Source organism: Crinia signifera, chromosome 8 (assembly GCF_055691185.1).
Source record: "Crinia signifera chromosome 8, ASM5569118v1, whole genome shotgun sequence".
NCBI classification, from domain to species: domain Eukaryota; kingdom Metazoa; phylum Chordata; class Amphibia; order Anura; family Myobatrachidae; genus Crinia; species Crinia signifera.
In genome coordinates this window covers 54,345,946-54,368,129 of record NC_139224.1, presented here as the reverse complement: position 1 = coordinate 54,368,129, position 22,184 = coordinate 54,345,946, and the positions used below count along the sequence as shown (strand labels likewise).

The 22,184-nt window shown below is 48.5% G+C and overlaps 1 protein-coding gene and 1 long non-coding RNA gene across 2 annotated transcripts in view; both read left to right on the top strand.

The window, feature by feature from the left end:
- Positions 1–17,490, top strand: part of HDAC11 (histone deacetylase 11) — a 64,924-nt gene extending 47,434 nt beyond the window's left edge. The window contains exons 9-10 of the mRNA XM_083156419.1: positions 2,650–2,828; positions 13,744–17,490. Of these exons, the coding sequence (XP_083012545.1) occupies positions 2,650–2,828; positions 13,744–13,929 (365 nt within the window). The 3' untranslated portion in view covers positions 13,930–17,490. The remainder of the gene's footprint in view (positions 1–2,649; positions 2,829–13,743) is intronic.
- Positions 17,491–19,680: 2,190 nt separating this feature from the next.
- LOC146027012 (uncharacterized) lies at positions 19,681–21,854 on the top strand. The gene is made up of 3 exons (XR_014454623.1): positions 19,681–20,183; positions 21,017–21,172; positions 21,472–21,854. It is a non-coding gene; the product is annotated as an uncharacterized LOC146027012 (long non-coding RNA).
- The last annotated feature ends 330 nt before the right edge of the window (positions 21,855–22,184 follow it).

The window sequence follows — 22,184 nt, the reverse complement described above, 5'->3', positions numbered from 1 at the left end:
CCAGCCGGGGGGACTCTGTCAGAGCCGCAGAGATCCTTTCTCCTCGGCGTCTGGACTAAGAATGAATTCTGGCCAATCAGAAGCCGCCTAGCGGCCAATCAGGAGCCCTTTAATGCCCCGCAGGCTGGGACTTGTGGTTCACCAAGTCCCAGCTTGCAGGGGAGGCTTGCTGGGACTCATAGTTCCACAGTTTAAAACAATAGTTTATTCTATTTTTTACACCAAGATCAGCCCAGTGGCCACCGCACAGGGCCACCGGGGACAGCACCAGGCTTCAGCCTGGTCAGGTAAGTCCTGGAGGGGGGGACCCCTTTATTGGGGGGGGTCCCCACTCCCCCAGGGCCCCTGGCCAGGCTGACTGGTCGGTAGGGCTGAATGCTTTGGCCGGGGGGACTTGTATAAAAAGTCTCCCCCCGGCTGTGGCATTACCCTGCTGGCTGGTTTGGCCTGGGGCTGGTTCTTAAAATACGGGGGACCCCTAGTCATTTTGTCCCCCGTATTTTGGGAACCAGCCCCGGACCTGGAGCCTGGTTGTTAAAAATCGGGGAACCCCTATTTGTCGGGTTCCCTGATTTTTAATTACCGGCCCCGGCTCTTTCAGCCTGGTGCTGGTTACAGCTGTGGGGGGGACCCCACGCTGTTTTTTTTTTATTTATTTTTTCTATTTTTCTTTTACACACTGCAGCCTGCATGGATCTGACTGATCCGTGCAGACTGCCTCCACTAATTCGTATTAGCTGGCCGTATATACGGCCAGCTAATACGAATGAATACGACATCGGAGGGTTACAAAGCAGTCGTATATGACTGCTTTGTAATTTCCCCTCCGGAACACGACTTTGCATACGACTGAAACAGTCGTATGCAGTCGTAGGGAAAATACTAATACGAAAAACTAGGTTTTTCATATTGGTAAATTTCCCCCTTAGTACAGTCGGACCTGCGTTTGAAAAATGACCATTGCGAGCTGATTTGTTGGAAATCTTTTTCTACTTTATCACTTTCCAAGGCTTAGTACATCTATCCCCTGTTTCGTTAACTATTTTTGCCTTTGCGAAACACTGATCTGAGATAAGATATGAGAGAGAGGGGGAGAATACAGCAAGAGAGTGAGAGATAATACAAGAGTGGGAGAGACAATTTAGCAAAAGAGGGAATACAGGGAGAGAGGGTTTTGAACAGTGGCGTAATTATTTTTGCGCACCACCCCCCCCCCCCCCCCACGAAAATTTTTGCGCTCCCCCTCCCTTAAAATAAAGCCCCCAACCCCCCGCCTCCAACCCCGCTACTTACCCCCTCTGTTTGCCGCTACCCCCGGGACCCGCAGATGCTTCTTATCTCTTGTCTGCGGTCAAGTGCTTCTCTCCTCCTGGCAGGCTTAATGAAACTGACCCACAAAAAATGGGCGCTCCCTAATAGTAGACCGTTTTTGAGGATGCTAGAGGAGGCTGACGCCTCCTCTAGCATCCTCAAAAAGTGACTGCTGTATGGGGGCGGCCATTTTTTGAGGGAATACAGGGAGAGATAGACTATAGTGAGAGAGATAGTGGGAATAAAGGGAGAGAGAGAGGGAGTAACAATGAGAAAGTTAGAGATAATACAGGGAGAGAGCCTATAGTGAGAGAGGGAATTTTAATACAGGGAGAGAGAGAGAGGGAGAGAGAGAGAGAGATGGAGATATAGAGTAGCAATGAGAGAGGGAGGGACAATACAGAGAGCCTATAGTGAGAGGGGTGTGGTACGTCGGTCCCGCAATCGGGATCCCGACTGTCAGTATCCCGACTTCAGAATCACGACTGCCGGTGCTCCGACAGGGGGTGACCGCAAAGAAGCTCCCCACAAGGGAGAATAGCCCACTGTCTTTCAGGATTTCGACTGTCAGGTATTTAAACAGTTGGAATTCCAATGTCTGAATACTGACCGTCGGAATCCTGACTGTCTGGCAGTCATCCGGCACCCTAGCGAGAGAGGTAGTAGGAATACAGGGAGAAAGAAATCAAGGACAAGAAAAAAAAAAAACACCGTACACCACACACAAAAACAAACACACCCAATTCAGCTCCTTGCTCAACATCTAGTTATAAATGCTTGCTTGTGTCTGTATGTATTTTTATTTATTCTTCTTATGTAAATACATTTACACCTGTAATAAACACCTATTTATACGATGAAAAAAAAAATACTTATAGGAATTAATTATGCACCACAGCACCAGTGAAGTAAAGACTGCTGTGAGGTTCAAAAGCCTGTTGCAAATTATACATGTGCTTTGCCATGTAGTTATGCTGAGTAAAGCCCCGTACACACAGGGCAAGCGACGGGCTTAAGCACGATCACTCAACACACATCGCGGTACCCACGATGCACACTGCAATGTGTGCTGAGCGATCTGTGCAGCGCGGGGCTTATAGGCAAAACCCCATGATCTAGCAGGAGAGACAGTGCAAGCTCTTTCTTTCCCTGCAGGTGATGAAGACGCATGGGACCGGGCATTGCCGTCCCCCAGGGCTATACACACAGGGCATTCAATGCTCTATTTTTATTCAGATTGCTTAGAAATGGGGTGAAACACGCCCCATGTGTATGCCTCTTAAAGATAGAATACAATCTGTTAATTCTGACCTAACATGTACATTATACACTATATAGGAGCAATAAAACGGAGGATTGAGCTAGACTGGGGTACGGAAGACAAAGAATATCTGGAAAAAGTCGAAACACATGTGAAAGGGGCACTCAATGAAATTACTTCAGATGTGATCGTGTACAATGCAGGCACAGATATTTTGGACGGGGATCCACTTGGGGGTCTATCCATTTCCCCTCAAGTAAGTAATATAACTGCATGTGAGGGTAAAGGACTAATTATAACATGATGGAAACAGCACAAGTGTTCTGTAGCTTATATGATCCATTGCTTTCATCAAGCTTCCCAGACACATGCCTGCAGTACTATTTTTCTGGAAAACTAGGTCCAGGAACTCCGGGTCTGGGGGTGGATCTATTAAATAAAAATAGAGAGAAAGAAATATGTATATATTGTATTTGGAAACAAAAGGCTCTCACAGGGGACTTTAAAATAAAACTTATCTTATGGAAAGTACATTTTGGCCCAGAGCAGGTTCAGGAACGACCAGCGATTAGAATGGGGCTGAAAACGGGAGCGCGCATCCAGCGATTTATCGCCGGGGCACACTCCCATCACTGGCAATATGGTCACCAGTGACCATGGGCCTTATTCTGGTTGCGGCGGCCAAACGTACGTACGTTCCGTATCAGCATACGTTTACCGTACGCGGACGTTGAGCGAAAGTCCACCCACAAAACATCCGCATACGGACGGCCACAAACACCGACAAAGGGGAGTGGCGTACACTTGAGCTTACGCCACCGTACACGGACGGATCACCGCTTATACACCGACAACTGGCGTACAACAAAGCGTACACCACCGTTTACGGACGGGACTCTTCCGTTTTCACACCGACATCTTACGGCTATCTAAGCGTTCGCCACCTTGTACGGACGGGTCTCGTCTGTTTTCAATGGAAAACTCAGCGTATGTCACCGATCGTGAGAGTGAGCGTACGTCTGTGCACGCTGACATACCCTTCACATATATGGCCCTCATAATCTAGCCTTTCAACTATGATTAAGACAATTAAATGATTTATTCTAATTGTTATTCAATTATTGTTTTATGTGTTTTTATCAAAATTAAAATTTTGTATTCGAGTGAAAACGTTTACAAATGTCGACTTGTGTAGATTGAGTGTGCTGCTGTTTAAAGTATATGAAAACACTTACTGAATGTGTGTAAATGGTTACCAAATAACTACCTTGGCATATATAAGCAGGTCTTAAAAAGAATCTTAACTAAAATGAAACCAACCTTTACATGTAGAGAAGTGTAGAAAGATATGCTTCCAATGTGTTTGAGGGCTGTGTGTGGCTTGCAGGTAGTGAAATAATGGTTTGGACTTAATAGGCTGCAGCATTGCTTATTACATTCAGGTGTATGTGTTTGAGTAGTAATCAGCGTTAATTAGCAGACCCAGGCGTCCGCTCTCATGCGGTATCTGTAGGGGTGGTCTGGAGGTGGCGGCCGCCTGTTTTGTGTCCGAAATGCACGTTGCTTCGCCGATCGAGCGGTTGTAGCAGCGTACATTTTTTGTGCACACCCCCGTGTACGCCCATGTTTACGCCCAGTTTTCCTCATTATTTCGGCCGGTCCCCTCAACACGCCCCTATGCCGCCCACAATGACCTTACTCTTGCGGACAGGTTTTTTCGCATGGAAACAACCGTCCGTGAGCGTTGTTAAGTTGTCGCGCCTGCACATTGCGGAAGGTGCGCATGCGCAGATAAAAAAAACCCGGAACGTATGCTTACGGCCCAGCCGCCCGAACCAGAATAAACCCCCATATTCCCAGCGATATCAGCCCTTATCGCTGCCGTGTGTACATGGCTTTAGATGGACAAAACCAGGTGCACTGCAGGTGGGGCAGATGTTACTTGTGCAGAGAGAATTAGATTTGGGTGGAGTTTTACTTCAAAGTGAGATCTATATTGCAGTGTAAAAATAAAGCAGTATTTACCCTGCACAGAAACAAAATAACTCACCCAAATCTAATGGGGCCTACACACATGCCGATTTTGTGCCATTTTCTAAGCGATTTAGCAAGGTCGCTTAGAAACTAAGCATACATCGGTGTGTGTGTGGGGGCTAAACCGATATAGATGCGCGGCCCCGCGCGTCTAAATCGCATTAAGATGAAGAATGAGCATGTCCCATCAATCTAGCAAAATCGTTTAGCAAGACCCTGCATATCGGGCGCCTTTTGTGTGGTGTCAATCTGGCATGCTTAAATCGCTAAGCAGAATCGCTGAGGCATATCGTTGACACATTTTGCACGTTCTAAGCAATATAGATGATTTTGTGCTCAAAGGAAATCTGCTATGCTAAATCTGGCATGCTATATCTCTGGCCAAAATCGGGATGTGTGTAGGCCCTATAATTATCTGCACATTCTACATCTGCCCCCTGCAGTGCACATGGGGCCTTATTTTGGTTCACTCTTAGAGGCAAATTCCTTCTTAGATGGGTAAAACCATGTGCGCTGCAGGGGGGCAAATGTAACATGTGCAGAGAGAATTAGATTTGGGTGAGTATTTTGTTAAACATCCTAGCATCTGATGTGTGACCTTGTGCATGTATACATTTTCATATTTCAACACTTACTTATATAAACCTGAAATAACGACTCGGAGACTTGGATCTGGCAGAAATTGTTAGCTGAATTTATTTAAAACATTTGAAGCTAATTGTTTGTATTAGAATTTCTTAATTAAATGGTGGCCCAGAAAGAACGGCTAGTGATCTAAGCTCCACCCCACGACTGACGTATGTAATAACGTATTACCTACACAAGCGGTATGGCTCCACCTACTCCATTGAGTGCCAACCCGAGCGGGTGGTCTCGCTGTCCCCCGAGCGGGTGATCTAGCGCAGGCCTATAGTCAATGAAGGTGAGCGCACCGAAAACAACCGATGTGATGTATAAACATCGCTTACTGAAGACCTAAATCAATTAATCTGCCGTTCTTTCCCGCCTTTCAGCCAACGCGTTTACAGCCCCCCCCCTTTTAGCCCCCCCCCTTACCACATTGAGATAGGGCGGGTAGGGTGGGAAATTCCACAGGGATAAGAGGAAGACTCCTCCTTCCCTGTTCCTATTATCCCAGCTAACTCTGCCCTCCCCTGTTTTCCTATTGGCTCCAAATCACATGCTCTATTGTGTACACACAGCCTTGGATGTTTAATTCACTCCTTTCCTATGCAGTCATTGCGTTATTCTAAACATCCTAGCATCTGATGTGTGACCTTGTGCATGTATACATTTTCATATTTCAACACTTACTTATATAAACCTGAAATAACGACTCGGAGACTTGGATCTGGCAGAAATTGTTAGCTGAATTTATTTAAAACATTTGAAGCTAATTGTTTGTATTAGAATTTCTTAATTAAATGGTGGCCCAGAAAGAACGGCTAGTGATCTAAGCTCCACCCCACGACTGACGTATGTAATAACGTATTACCTACACAAGCGGTATGGCTCCACCTACTCCATTGAGTGCCAACCCGAGCGGGTGGTCTCGCTGTCCCCCGAGCGGGTGATCTAGCGCAGGCCTATAGTCAATGAAGGTGAGCGCACCGAAAACAACCGATGTGATGTATAAACATCGCTTACTGAAGACCTAAATCAATTAATCTGCCGTTCTTTCCCGCCAAAGCGGGGGTCCTGGTCCCAGGCCACCCCCGCCCCGCCACCAGACTAGAGCACCAAAAGGCAGCTCCTAGAAATAGATCCTCCACAAATCTGAGCCTCCCCTTGTTTACATAGGGGATTCTAACAGGGAGAAACCCATGGTGGCAATGAAACTTCATTTGCCCATGTGTGTCGCCTGCACCTTGGGCAGCCATGCCCACCGTGCTGCCTTGACCTACCCCTAACCTTTCTAGGCCAAACTGAGGCATGATGCAAGTCTAAATTATGATGCGGGCAAGTCATGATGCGCTAATGGCCATCAGACTACTAAAGGTCGAGGCCCGCAGTTCCTATGCCGTGCTAATGGCCATTGGACCTCTCCAGGTCAGGGCCCGCATCTCCCTGCTGCGCTAGTGTGCCTCAGAGCACTCGAGGTCAGGGGCCGCAGCTTACCTGCTGTGCCCTTGGCCAGCTGACCCCTTCCAGGTCGGGGCCTGCAGCTTCCCTGCTGCGCTAATATGCATTAGACCCCCCAAGGTCATGGGCCCACAGCTTCCATGCTGCGCCCAATGGCCAACTGTCCACTTTCAGGTCAGGGCCCGCAGCTTCTGTGCTGCGCTAATATGCATCAGACCGCTCAAGGTCATGGGCCCACAGCTTCCATGCTGTGCCCAATGGCCAACTGACCACTTACAGGTCAGGGCCCGCAGCTTCCCTGCTGTGCTAATATGAATCAGACCACTCAAGGTCGTGGGCCCCCCAGCTTCCATGCTGTGCCCGTGGCCTACTGACCACTTGAAGGTCGGGGCCCGTGGTTACCATCCTGCGCTAGTGGCCAACAGACCACTTGCGGTCAGGGCTTACAGCTAGCCTTTGGACTAAGGTGTGACCTGCCCTCCAACCTCGATACTACTTCCCGACCCCTTATGGGTGGCTACAAGAATTGTGCACTGGTTTGTAAGGCTATGATATGTTAGCTTATTTTAGGAGGATCTGCCAAAGAAAATAAAATTTCTGATGCCCAATTTTGGTTGCATATAATTTGGTAAAGTACCAATAGAACGCCCATTTTTGACACAAAGGGGGAAGGGTTCTGGGGAAAGGGGATTACTCGGCCGGAGGACAAAAACGTCTGGACCTGCTGAGGGACTATTGACTATAGAATTCAGTCTGTCAGTTCAGGTAAAAAAGCGTGAAAACTCCGGACGCTCTGCCCAACAACAGAGCGTAGTTAATCCCCGAGTAGGATGGGCACAAATGACATACAAACATCCACCCAGGCGCTAGCGCGATCTGGCTGGCGCACTGCCCTCATGGCAGTAGATGATGCGGGCAGATGTACTTATTGTAACTAGCGGTACGCCATCGTCCTAAGGCCCTAAATTTTGCCCTTGCCGCGGTTGTAGCTGCCCCTTTTCTGTGAGAGTGTGTGCAGAATTTCCTTGAGGAGTGACCTAACCCCTCCAGGCGTCAGTGCAACATCCAGCTGAATGGGTACCCCACTTCTGGGTCAGGGTTCGCAACTACCCTGCTGTGCTAATGTGCACCTGAACACTCAAGGTAATGGGCCTACAGCTCCATGCTGTGCCCAATGGCCATCTGACCGCTTACAGGTCAGGGCCCGCAGCTTCCCTGCTGCGCTAATATGCATCAGACCAGTTAAGGTCGTGGGCCCCCAGCTTCCATGCTGTGCCCATGGCCAACTGACCACCTAACAGGTCAGGGCCCGCAGCTTCCCTGCTGCGCTATTACGCCTTAGCCCTCTGAAGGTCAGCATGTCCCCTTTATGCCCCACTTTCTCCCCTTACTGTAGTTAAGTAAGAGGGATTACAATACTGAGCCCCTGAAGGCTGCTGTAACCGTCGTGAAGGTTGCCCTGGGCTATGAGAGATAGCAGTAATTGGCTGTTGTGCCCGCGGCTCTCTTTCAAGCCTTGCGGATCCGTTGTGTTGCGTATTGGACTGCCCCTTGTTAAGCCGCCCTCCTGCCCTTATTGATGTGTCCTTGCTTGCTCGCTCCCATACTGGCATACCTGGCTGGCTTTGCACTTGGGAGTTCTGGCCATGCTATTTACTCCCGGCCCCTTCTTATCAAGAGTGGCTGGAGTGAGAGCCAGCATGCTCTGAAAAAGAAGAAAACCAAAAAACATTGTCTTACCACTGGAAGGACCGTCACCTGCTTGCTGTGACTCGGCTGTCCACACCTCATCAAACTCTTTGTTCGATTTGTATTCGATTTCCAATTCCTTCCACGTTTTTCGAGCAAGTTGTTACCTGTGGAGACATGGGACTGGTCCCTGTTCTACTGCCCTCACACTTCCCTAATGCTGGAGTTATGTTATATACGAATATATAGTGCGAACAGTGAAGGGTAAGGTAGGGTTCTGGGGGGTGGGATCAAAATGTTAATATGGTATTGCGACATATGGCCATATACGCCAGCCCCTTCCACCATGGCTAGCGAATAATAGGTTGGATGATATCATCTCAATGTATGTATTCTTGCAATTGTGCACTGCCCTGGATCTTAAAATCTATATTTCCTTCCATCTGGACGCATATGTCCACCAACGCTCATTTCGTTGTTGGCACCCAATGAATGCCCAAGTATGAGTGTGGAATATTATAATTGGGACTATTGGTTATTGCGTAATGCTAGCGGTTGTAACTTTAGTTATTGTGCTGCCTCCGACATAGTCGGGAAGTCATAGTGAATATCTGTGCGGGAACCTAGCTCTGTCCCTGTACATTACTTTTGCTTCTTTTTAGCCAAACCCGCCATAACTTTGCTGTTGCTGTTAATAATTGTAGATCTGTGAAGCAGATGGCGCTCTTCTGTCCTAGAATGCCGCTACTCGGACCATTAAAAGCTAGTGGTCTTAATTACTCATTATGCGGTGCTCTGTACCTCTACCGTCATATTATGTCCTCTATTTATCATGCCGTTATAAGGCCCCACTTTTTGGGCCAATGCCTGGAGAACGGTGATCCCTAAGCCAAAACACCTTTTGTTAAGAACTGTATACCTAGGGATTGCGGATGTTATTGAGACATAAATTACTAAGGGCCAAGTGTCAGTTATAGCAAGAGATTGCGGTTAGTGGGCCATATGCCAGCATATCTCTCTGCTGCGCTATATAGGAAACTGTAAATCAATAAATATAAGCGCAAATGTGACAATTGTAGAAGGCAGTTTGCTGTTAGGTGCAGCGTGACCAATGTACGGTAGGGTGGTGCAGTGATTAGCAACACTGTTACCAGTAGGGCCCTTGTATAACTGCAATACCTTGTCCACTCATTTATTGGAGAGCTTGTCTTTTTATAATTGTACCAGTATATAATTATAAGTGCGCCCGTCTTGGCGGTGTGCTATTAACCTTGGAGCCCCCCGGCTGCATCTATGCGCCACAAATTGCCATATAACATCAGTGGCCTCTGGGTTCCCACCAGTGGTGTCCCCCTTGCAATTGTATTGTTATCCTGGGACATCCTAGGCTACTTTTAACAGCTAGCTTAATGAAGATTATAGTTGGTAATATAATGTCGCAAAGTGTTCCCCTGAGGCGGGGTGTCCTGCACTCTCCGAAGGCCGTGTCTAGTTCTATATAAGGAGAGATTGTGAACGTGGCACCTAATAGTAGCGGGGGTTTGTACTGCTACATCTGAGAGGAATTTTTTAAAGTGCCTTATAACCAAATGTAGATAAGGCCCAAAGCAGTTGTTTAGCGACATAATGTACCAGTGTAATGCGGGTTAGTTGAAAATGAGGGAGATTTATGGTGAATAATTTGGCAATGGTAAATATCCATTCGCCTTCTGGAGCTGCTACGCCCCATTTATCTGAACATGGGATGTAAAACTCCGCCCCTGTAATAGCTAATGTACTGCATGGTCTTTTTATTCTGCAATGCGAGCTTTGCCCTTGGAGCATGGCCACCCTTACTAATGCCTTGCGGCCCTACCCTCTCTTGGATGGCTGTTATCAGGGGCATGGCTCTTTAACTTCACTCCCCGCACGGGGGCCCCTGCTGATCTCCTTCCTGTGGCAGGGGTTCTACCTCTATTCTCCCCGTGCCTGTAACCATACATGATCTCTCCATTGGTGGTGCCAACGGAATTTAAGGAAAGTAGCCAGCATGTAGGGGTTATATGCGGGAGCCGGGGAGGTTGCTCCGTAGTCATTACCAGACCTGATCGAGGACCTGGAGTGCTCCCCTGACTCTATACCCTGCGTTTCCCCTCTACTGCTCTTATAGTTCTCCTTTCCCTGTGACTATGTGGTGAGTCTGCTCCTTCTGGTCTACCCTGGTACTGCAAGCTATTTGCCTTTGCAGGCATTCTCTCCCCCTTCCTATGTAATGTGCGCTCGGCAACCGTCGACCCTTGACCCCTGGCTTCCGCCACATTGATTCCTGGGGTCGCGGTGACCGAGCCGCCACATTGATTCCTGGGGTCGCGGTGACCGAGCCGACTTAGCTCCCTCATGCACTGGACTCCAGCCCAGTGCACCTTGGTTGCTGTTTGGTGACTCCCTCCCCATGCGGCTGCTCCGTGCGCCAGACGCCCTCCTCCTACCCGCCGCCAAACGCGGGCTACCGTGTGCGACGGCGGCGCTGACCCTCTCCCCACACTCCAGCGGAGTGCCATAGAGCGACGCGTCCGGAGAAGGGAGGCATGGAGTGACGCTGAGCGGTGCGGCGTAGGCCCCGCTGAAGTGTTGGTCAGCGCGGCACCGCTCGGCGCTGTTGGGGATTGAGACCCCTGCCCGCAGCGCGGCAATGCGGGGGATGCAGCAATGTGTCCGGGCCTCCCGTGTACAGACCGGCGTCCGCAGCGAAGTGTGCGGCGGCCAGCACCAGCATTGCAGACCGGCGGGCGCCATTGATCGGGCACAGCCCCCCCGGTGAGTACAGATCAGGCATGGGGATGCAAAACTCTGCCCCTGCAATTGCCATCGATGTAGCATAACCCATGTGTACAACTCCTGCAACCATGTAATCAGTGTATAAATCCTGTGATTGCCCCACAAGCCCTGCCTTGCTCCAACCCTTGCACCCCTGCCTAGGATACTGATAGGCCCTGCCCAATGTTACAAATACCTTACATAACTCCTAACAGTACTTTTATGCAGTAATGCACTATAAAGAGTTATCCCTTGTATGCAGCTGTAATATGTGTAAGATATACAATGTTGAAATTGTTGGAAACTACGACAGGTAATATAAAATTCTAGGCCTCCATTCTAGTACAGGGTCAGGGGTGCCTAACAATGAAAACATGGAGCATCACTCACCAGAACCATTCCAGTGAAATTCCACAGGGATTCCACAGATAAAAATGCTAAGAGATTCCCTGCTATAACAATCCTAACAGTACTAGATAAAGTAATATAAAAGTAACCCCTTTTCTATGTATATCCCGTTAAACCAGGTGAGGCACAATCAACTATATAATGCTAAAGTTGTTAAGCACTGAAAGCAATTCACAACCTAGGCCTCAAATCTACAGCAGGGTCAGTGGTGAGAACAAAGGATTCCCTCTCCCCATCCCCCAGGAAATAGGCTATAGCAGGAGCAGTACTCACTCCAACCATCCAGAGGAAATTCCACAGGGATAACTTTTTTTATTTATTTTTTTTTTTGGGATAAGAGGAAGACTCCTCCTTCCCTGTTCCTATTATCCCAGCTAACTCTGCCCTCCCCTGTTTTCCTATTGGCTCCGAGTCACATGCTCTATTGTGTACACACAGCCTTGGATGTTTAATTCACTCCTTTCCTATGCAGTCATTGCGTTATTCTTCTGTGCAGGGAAAATACTGGCTGCTTTATTTCTACACTGCAATATATATATCTCCACCCAAATCTAATTCTCTCTGCACATGTTATATCTGCCCCACCTGCAGTGCACATGGTTTTGTCCATCTAAGAAGGATTTTGTCAGAAAGAGTTAAGTAGAATAAGGCCCTAAGGCCCTAAGTTCCTGCTGATTCCTGCTGATTCCTGCTGAAAAATAGCACTGTGTGCAAGCATGGATTGTGGTTTTGGGCACTTTTTACCATACAGTCCCTACAATGATACAGCGCTCAGTCTGGGATGCAAAATGGGCACATCGCTTTGCTTTAGGTGGAACAACAGAATGTGATCAGCATTTATATAACTTTCACTAGACTGAGAAAATTATATATTTCATTAATTACTACAGGTTAGAAGATTTTTCGGGATGTGGTCATTTGGTCTACAGCATGATGGTAGACAGTCATTGGGTCGACAGCATTAGGTCGACATGAGTCTATGTCGACATGGTTCTAGGTCGACAGGTCATTAGTTCGACAGGTCATTAGTTCGACAGTGTCTAGGTTGACAGTCAAAAGGTCGACATGGGGTTTTTCACTGTTTTTTGAGCCGACATGTACCGACAGGCTGTATTTTATTCCCTACCATCCACTAGGGCATGGTGGGAGAATAAAATAGTGTGCCAAGCGTAGCGAGGCACTGTGCCCGTCGCACTGCGAGCGATGCAAGGGGATGCAGTGTACTTTAAACTGTGTCCATGTCGACTGTTTTGACATTCAGGTAAAAAAACAGTGAAGAACTCCATGTCGACCTTTTCACTGTCGACATATACATGGTCAAACTAATGACCTGTCTAACTAACGACCTGTCGAACTAATGTCGACCTAGAACCATGTTGACCTTTTCCCATGTCGACCTAATGGAATCGACCTAATGACTGTCGACCATCATGCTGTAGACCAAATGATCCCAACTCGATTTTTCTGTAGTTTGCATGATATAAACACCATGTACCATAGTGTGGCTAAGATTATTATTTACAATTAATCATAGAAAATCTATGCAAACAAAGGTAGAATGCACCCAATGTACAGAGCACCCTGGTCGCTGTGCGGAGCAGCCATTGTTCCTTTTGTTGTCCTTTAGGTACATTGCAAAATGTTTTTACTATGGTGCATAATGATATATTTTTTTTTTACTTTACTCCTAACTCTAAAACAGCCACATAGGGGGAAATTTACTAAAGGAAATTTGTAAAAAAAATAGGTGTATTTGTATCCAGAAATTCACTTATTTTTGACATTTACTATCCCGAAAATACGGCAATTCGTATTCATATTGATGTGCTATCAATACGAATAGGAATTGCCGTATTTTCGGGATAGTAAATGTCAAAAATAAGTGTATTTCTGGATAAAAATACACCTATTTTTTACAAATTTCCTTTAGTAAATTTCCCCATAATGTATACTGCAAACATACTCAGCATAGCGTACAGGCGTGAATCAGGCCCAAAGTACACTGTGAGATATCTTACTGACATGACTTGTGTATCAGCATATCAAACAACTCTGTACAACAACTAAGCTAGAACTATCACTTCAGTACTCAATAGCCTGTAAGCCTGGTACCATATTTGTGTGCACTAAACCTGATCTTTATTTTGTGTTTTTATGATTAGGGAATTATAAAGAGGGATGAGATTGTGTTTCGCATTGCCAGAAGCCGCTCAATCCCCATCCTGATGGTCACCTCTGGTGGCTACCAAAAGAGAACAGCGCGGATAATCGCAGATTCCATTCTAAATCTGCACAACCAAGGCTTTATTGATAAGACTTTGACAGGATCAAATGAGCCTGGAATATGATCCCTGGTTTGAAAGCTGAACTGACATTCGAAACTAACTCAATGTGAAAGTCATTTTTGTTTTAAAAAATGTAATATTAAATCTAAAATACTATGTATTTATTTGGGAAAAATAAGCAGCAAATGCTGGCGCAGCCTTGACTTTTTAATTAATGATTACCGATGCCATCGTTCTTGGTAATACATTTATAAAGCCATTTCATTACAGTTCAGCCGGAAAAAGGACATAACACTGTTTAACCGCTGTATGTATTGTGCACATTAACCCTTTGCACTCCAAATTTGTTTTTGCAATTCAAACAGTCTGGTTTAAATGAATTGTCATTTTTATTTGATTTTTATTCAAAAGGGTCTACATTGAATGTTGAACAATGATAAGGTTCTTATTTTAAAGTGTCTTACCATTGGATCGGCTATTACTGCTAGGGCTGTTGAGCATGACTAGAGACGATGGACCTGAAATGGTTAAAAGGGTTGTGTAATAATAACAGAATAAATCACCCATACATATTCCTAGTGTATATTTGATCAATTCTGTGCTAGCAACAGTAAATGTTTAGGCTTCTCTTTCTAGAGAGAGTCATTTTTGTCTGTTTGGGGCTGACATGTAATTGTAGCAATAGAGGAATAGGATAGTTTCTCAAGCAGCATCAATAATTACTTTGTGGGATGGCTGCAGGGTGTTTGGGATCCTTCTCCTGATGGATATTGCTGTATTTATTATCTGTATCATATTATCACAAAAGGAGATTGCCGCTGGGCAATGGTGATTAATAGCTCTTGTGTTGCTAACCAGAAACAGGACAGGAATAGCTGTCAGCCGCAAAGCTGGATACATACTGGAGCGACCACCAATTGTTCTGAATGCCAGTTGTTCTGACGATAGATCACTCCCGGTGTAATAGTGCAGCGTGGCCAGTAGGGAGGGTGGCATAGTTGGAACCCACATATTTTACTGACCATTTCCCTTGCACTCAGATCTAAACAAATTGAGGGTTCATACATTGCATTCTTCTCAACAATGAAACTGTATATCCTTTGGTTGTATATGATTAATCGTTGCTCATAGTAGAACCGTCAGTCAGTTTCTCCGGGAAGGTGTCCTGAAATTGGACTGACATGTCGCATGTCATCCGGTTTGCCGTACACACTAGGTGATGTGCACCATATAATGCTTTCGATAGTGCAAGGATTCCCATAGATGATTTGTCCTTAACGAAAAGGCAAATTGGCCCAACATCGCTCCAGTGGGTACCCCACTTTGAGGGCTTAATTCAGACTTTTACTCCATTTCAATGGTTTGCGTACAACACCAATAGTGAGAAATCTGCACATGTACAGAATCAGTCCGATCAAATGCTGGTCTCCACCTGCGAGATTGCATTCTGTTTCCCCAAGCTGCATCACTGTTGGGGGCGGGATGGGTGCAGGGACGGTGACTATTTTTCAATGGGCATCCGTGCTTTCGACGTTTGCCAAACCCTAGACATGACTGTAGTCATAACATAATCTGATGCTGCATCTTCGGATGCCAGCAGGAGGCGTCTTTTTTCTAGAGATAACGCCTGTGGAATTAGCATCAGTGATGCAAACAGCATCCACTTCTGAATCAGGCCCTAAACACTATCCTCAGCCAGCTGATTTTAGTGACTAAGGTTAAAGTTATGCTAGAGGAGCACAGCAATCAGGTAACTAGTGTTCGTTCTAGCACCCTGCATCTTTCCATACCCATGCAGTTCCTCTTCCCTGCTTGGGGTGTCACACTCTTCTGTGGTGCTTCTAACACAGTGTGGTCTGTATGTCAGCACTGACATGCAGACCAGACCTGTACTAGAAGCCCCACAGTGGAAAGCAACACCCCAGGCAGGATGCAGGGTTCTAGAATGAACACAAGGTAATTGCAATTTGTATATATTTTTTTAACTAGGTGACACTAATGGGCAATACTTTCTTGTGAAAGCAATGTCCCCAGCCACGGACACCACCAGTAAATTATATATTTAATCTTTTACATTTGCACTAAGATATCCGCAATAAAGCCAACAGATGTGTCCACATACGCCTAAGATCAAATCGCCACAAGTTGCCCCATTTTGAAAATGTAGCTCTGGACATGTATGTACCTTTTAATTGTTCATTCTAATTACAATAGATTGCATTCAAAAAAGCTGTCCCATCTAGAGTGTCGACTTTTTACAGTTTTCTCAAAATATGTGTCATATTTGCATCTGCAGTGCGACAACAGTATGGTGTAATTGTACACTATGTAATTGTACACTAACTACTAGGGGTGGAAATACATGTACTCCTGTGCAGTGTTGGATTTAAGAGTTAGTCCCCCCTTCTCCCCTCAAGAGAGAGAAAAATAGGGAGGGAGAGATAGACAAAGGAAGGAAGGGAGAGAACAAGAGAGCTGAGAGAGTGCAGAGAGTGGGCGCAGAGAGAGAGGCAGCACAGAGGGAGAGCACAGAGAGAAAGGGAAGAGGGAGAGAGAAAAGGAGAGTAGATGAGAGGGAGAACAGAGAGAGAGAGAGGGAGGGAGCGCAGAAAAAGAGATCACAGAGGCCCTTATTCTGATCTAAGCGGTAACGGCCGCATGCGGCCGTTCCGCCGATGTTTTCGCTCTGCGCATGTGCAGAGGGCACTCTGCGCATGTGCAGGCGAAATCGCTGCACAATTTTTTTTAACGCCGCAAAGGGGGTGGATAGGGGCGTGAGGGGCTACTTAGCCTCATTTCCCTATGCATACGCCCCGCGTTTCATGGGCGTTCCCATGCAAACGCGGGGCGTACGCATGGTAATGAGGCTGTGACGCATGTGTTGGGGGCGGGCATCTGACATCGCCGGATGTCAGCTGCCCGCCCCCATACATGCTTTCACACGGACAAGTGTCCGTGAGGTCTATGGGTGCGGGAGCTGGTGGAGCGTGCGGCCCTGCCTTCGATGGTCGGTGACCATCGAATGCAGGGGGCTGCTCCAAGATGGTGGAGGCGTATCCCCCGCCATTTTCATGCGGACCGCCACATGTCCGCGTACGGACGGCCGTGGCGATCCGTATGGAAGGCGGGGATTCGCCTGCACGGTCGGAGCCGCATATGCGGCTCCGGCCGTTCCAAGCAGAATAAGGGCCAGATTGAGGGATTTCAGGGAGAGGGGGAGCGAAGAGAGCAAGAGCGGAAAGAGAAAAGGTACCCCCCCTCCGGCATTTTCCCCCCACGCTGTGCACGATTAGAGGAAAATCCCCCTTCCCCGATTCACAGACTCTACCACGATCGCTTAGAAATAGGGTTAAATCGCTCTGTGTGAATGCCCCATTAGAGGAGGGTTTCATAACATTTGCAGCATGCTGCACTAAAATGCTGTGAATGAGGACACATCTGTATATTCGAATACTGTATATTTTTTGTCTTCTAGTACTATAGATGTTTTTCCATATTTTATCATTGGCACATTTGTATTGCAAGCACCTTTTAATACATACACTAACTGACTTATGATTGTACAGTATTCCAGTCAATTCGCTGCTGTGACTTGTATGTTAATAAATGGGCATTAATATTTAACATATTCTGTCTTCTTGTGTCTCATCTCTGTTTCTTCAGCTTGAGATTAGAGAATCACCCATGGGTGTTGCTACCATAGGTGCAGGAAGTACAGCTGCTATGGGGCCTAGAGCTGAGAGGGGCCATCTTTACTGTCACAGTTAAATGTGTTAAATGCATTTTAAACCATTGATTGTACATAGGGGCCCTTACAAACGTTTGCCCTGCAGCCTACAATCAGAGGCATCAGAATGTTTCTTCAAAGAGATGGCCAGGAGTCTGACAACCAGAGACGTTGGGCAGAGTCGCCAAGAAAAATCCTGGGCCACGGTACAACAACTTCCCAGGGCCCCCCTGGAGGGGGTGTGACTACAACATTTTGGGGGCACACTCTGCTGCTGCCTCATGCCCGGAGGCACCTGGCACCCCCGTATCGCTGCTGTCTGCCCTGCTCCTGGCCACCCTAAAGTAAGTAAATATGCAGGGCAGCCGGTGTGGGGCGACAGGCGTGTTTTTATTAGTGATGCCAATCCCGGGAATCCCAGCATCGAACATTTTTCAATCCCAGGGCCCAGGATTGAAAGAAATGCCACAGGATTGGCATCTCTACCTGTACCCCCTGCCCCACACTACATCAATGCAACCCTGCACATTAATCTCCACACACACTTCAACTGCCAATACCTTTACACGCCATCCCTGCACACACTACCATCGCTAGCTTGCAACCACACACACACACATCGCCTCTACTCCTTGCACACACTACACTATGGCCAACACCAATACCCTACACCCGCCTCCCTGCACATACTTCACTACCACCACTACTCTGCACCCTCAGAATATATTACCACTACCCTGTACCTCTCCCCGCACATTACATTACTGCTGCTCTGCACCCAACTCCCCGCACACACTACACTACCTTCACTACCCTGCACCCCCTCCATGCACACAGTACACTACCTCCACTACCCTACACCTCCCTACCATGCCCTACAACCCCCACACAAACTGCTGTTACCCTGCACCCCTTTTCCTGCACACTACACCGCTGCTACCTTGCACCTCCCCTTACTGCACACTACACCACTGCTACCCTGCACCCTCATTACTGCACACTAGATTGCTGCTACCTGGCACCCCCCTTCCTGCAAGCTAGACTGATGCTGCCCCCCCCCCCCCCCTTTCTGGCAAACTACATACTGCTACCCAGCACCCCACTCTCCGCCTAGACTACCACTACAGCTGGTCTGGGGGTCAGCAGGTATTACCTCCTCACCCTGTCCCAGCATAAATTAGTTTGACACTTCCCCCAGTAAATATTAATACACCCCTCTCCAGCACCAATTAATTCACCAGAGCCCACATTACCATGTCACCCCCCCAGCACACATTCACATGTACCCTCCCCCCCACCCCAGCATACATTACCTACCTTGCCACGTCAAACACAAACAACCCTCCGCCCCCTCCCAGGCCCCAGAATGTATTTACAATGTCACTACCCTCCGCAGCATACATTTCAATGTCAATCCCCCTCCCTCATCACACATAACATACCCGTAACCTGACACTATGGCTGGCTGTTGGGCTGCTCCTCAGTGGCGGAACTCCGGGAGGCAATGGAGTCATCTCCCGCCGGGTGCCAGCCTTAAAGTGGGCACTGGCTCCATTGTCCCCCGATGTTCCACTCATTTGTGGAGGTACATTTGTAGACAGCGGTGCAGCAGCCCCCCACCCCATCCTTGTCAGCTGGTTTGCTGCTACACACTGTACTCACTGTGAGTCGGGCGGGAGACTCGCAGCCAGCGCAGGGGGACTAAGTAAAAACCGGACCCGGATAAGACACCGGAACGCCGGACCAGACATCAAACTCTGCATTCCGGAGCTTATAGTGTCTGGTCCGAGGGGTGTCCCATGCGGGGGGTGTCTTGTCCGGGGGGATGCCTGTGATTGCTCACACCAGGGACATGGGGAAGGGGAGATTACAGCCTCCCTGTGTGGTCTGGACCGTTCCAGTTTTTATTACACCCCCGGACCATGCGGTGAGGCTGTATTCTCCCCCCTCTCCTCTCCCAGGTGACAGGTGCGAGAGCAGCCTCATCAGATGGAGCACCCCCGCACAGGACACCCCCGGACCGGATACTACAAGCTCCGGAATGCAGAGTTTGATGTCCAGTCCGGCATTCCGGTGTCTTATCCGATTCCGGATTTTACCCATACCCCAGCGCAGGACTGGTGGAAAAAAGTATAGGAGCTCCCGGCAGCCCGGCACGGCCCGGCAGGAGTCTCAGTCAATGCCTGGGTGTCAGCCAGCCTGAAGTCACCGGCAGCTGTTGAGGGACCCCAGGGAGAAGCATCCCCACTGCCTTTCCTCCAACAGGCGTCAAATGTGCACCGCAGCCTGCCCCCGGACCCCTCCTCTCTCCCCCCCAGCAGAGCTTCTGTCCCAGGCATCAAATGCCTGCCCCCGGACCCCTCCGCTCTCCCCCCACCAGAGCTTCTGCCGCCTGCCCACGGGGAAGGCCCAGGCTGCAGCCCGTACACAGGCCCTGCCGAGGGCACTCTAAGTTCCAGCGGGCCTGCAGCCAAATCGAAGCCTGCACAGTGATCAGGACCCTGGAGGCCACACCTAGACATGAAGAACCATCAGGAGAAGCCCGGGGAGCAGCAGCTCAGCGAGCCCGTGGACATGGAGCTAGAAGAAGGTACCTGTCACCCCCTCATCCCTCCCCATCACCTCACACCCAGGCTGCCCCTGCTTTGTGTGCATGTTCCAGAAGGGATCAGCACCATGGGCCCTGTGCAGGTTGGTGCAGTGTCCCCCCTCCCACTCCAGCCCTGAGTGCCTGCATCCAGGCTGTAGCAGCACTAGGCTTGTGCCCACCACTCTCTCTCTGCCTGACACCCCTGTCCCCCATCCCTCTCTCTGCCTGACACCCCTGCCCCCCATCCTTCTCTCTCTGCCTGACACCCCTGTCCCCCCATCCCTCTCTCTGCCTGACACCCCTTCCCCCCATCCCTCTCTCTGCCTGACACCCCTGTCCCCCCATCCCTCTCTCTGCCTGACACCCCTGTCCCCCCATCCCTCTCTCGGCCTGACACCCCTGTCCCCCCCCCATCCTCTCTCGGCCTGACACCCCTGTCCCCCCATCCCTCACTCTGCCTGACACCCCATCCCTCTCTCGGCCTGACACCCCTGTCCCCCCATCCCTCACTCTGCCTGACAACCCATCCCTCTCTCTGCCTGACACCCCTGTCACCCCATCCCTCTCTCTGCCTGACTTCCCCTCTCACTTTGTACCTGAACTCTCTCTCTCTCTCTCTACAACCCTTCTCTCTATCCCTGACACCCTCCTTTCTTTCTTTCTCCATGATTCCCTATCTCTCTTTCCCTCGCACTCCCTATCTCTCATTCTCCCTCACTCTAGCTATCTATCAATGGGGGGGGGGGGGCACCAACTATTTTCCTGCCTCCAGGCGACATGGACTAACTTACGACACTGAGCAGTCCCTTCGCACCCCTTGTCTGTGTCCTCAGCCCCTCATCTGGGCGGCGGCACCCAGCTACTGCCCCAGGCTGCGGCCCCAATGGAGGAGCAAGCAGCAGCCAGCAGCTCACAAGCTCAACCTCAGACGGAACGACAGTGACTGAGACAGCTACAAACAGCAGTGCCAGTGCACCACCACCACTGAAGTGAGTCCAGTGATGGTCAATGGCGTCAAACTCCCACATGGTAATAAACCTCTCACTACACCCTTGGCAATGAGCATGTACTCCCTTGCATAGAGCATGTAAACACCGGCATAGAGCATGTACCCTCTGGCATAGAGCATGTAACCTCTGGCATAGATCATGTAACCCCTGGCATAGAGTATGTAACCACTGGCATAGAGCATTTACCCTCTGGCATAGAGCATGTAACCCCTGGCATAGAGCATGTAACCCCTGGCAGAGAGCATACAACCCCTGGCAGATCATATATCTTCTTGCAGAGAGCTTACAATCCCTGGCATCAAGCATGAAACATTGAAACCCCTGGCATAAAGCATGAAACGTTGAAACCCCTGGCATTAAGAATGAAACCCATAGCAACAAGCATGTAGGTAAGCAGCACTTATATGTAATATGTAATAGGCATTACGGCATGTGGTATTATATATAATGGGCATTACAGTGTGTGGCATAATGTGTAATAGGCATTACAGTATTGGTTATAATGTGTAATGGACATTACGGTGTTTAGTAGAATGTGTAATGGGCATTACAGCGTGTGGCGTAATATGTAATAAGTATTACCTTGTGTAGTATGTGTTATGGGAATAACGTAGTGTGGCATAATGTGTAATGGGCATTATGGCATGGTTATAATATGTAATGGGTGTGTGACATGTAATAGGCATTGTGGTGCAAATTTTTGGCATTCGCCTTTGGTGGTTTGTCTGGCTCCTACATTTTAAATAATTTGCAGAGTCCTGGCATAACATGTAATGGGCATCACGGTGTGTGGCGTATCATGTAATGAGCATCACGTGTGTGGTGTAATGTGTAATGGGCATTATGGTGTGCAGTGTAATGGGCATCACGGTGTGTGGCGTAATGGGCATCATGGTGTGTGGTGTAACCTAGGGGGGGGGATGTTACACGTCGCTGGACTCACCTAATTGAAATAAATGACAGCCGGGCAGAGAGAGCAGTGGCATAACAA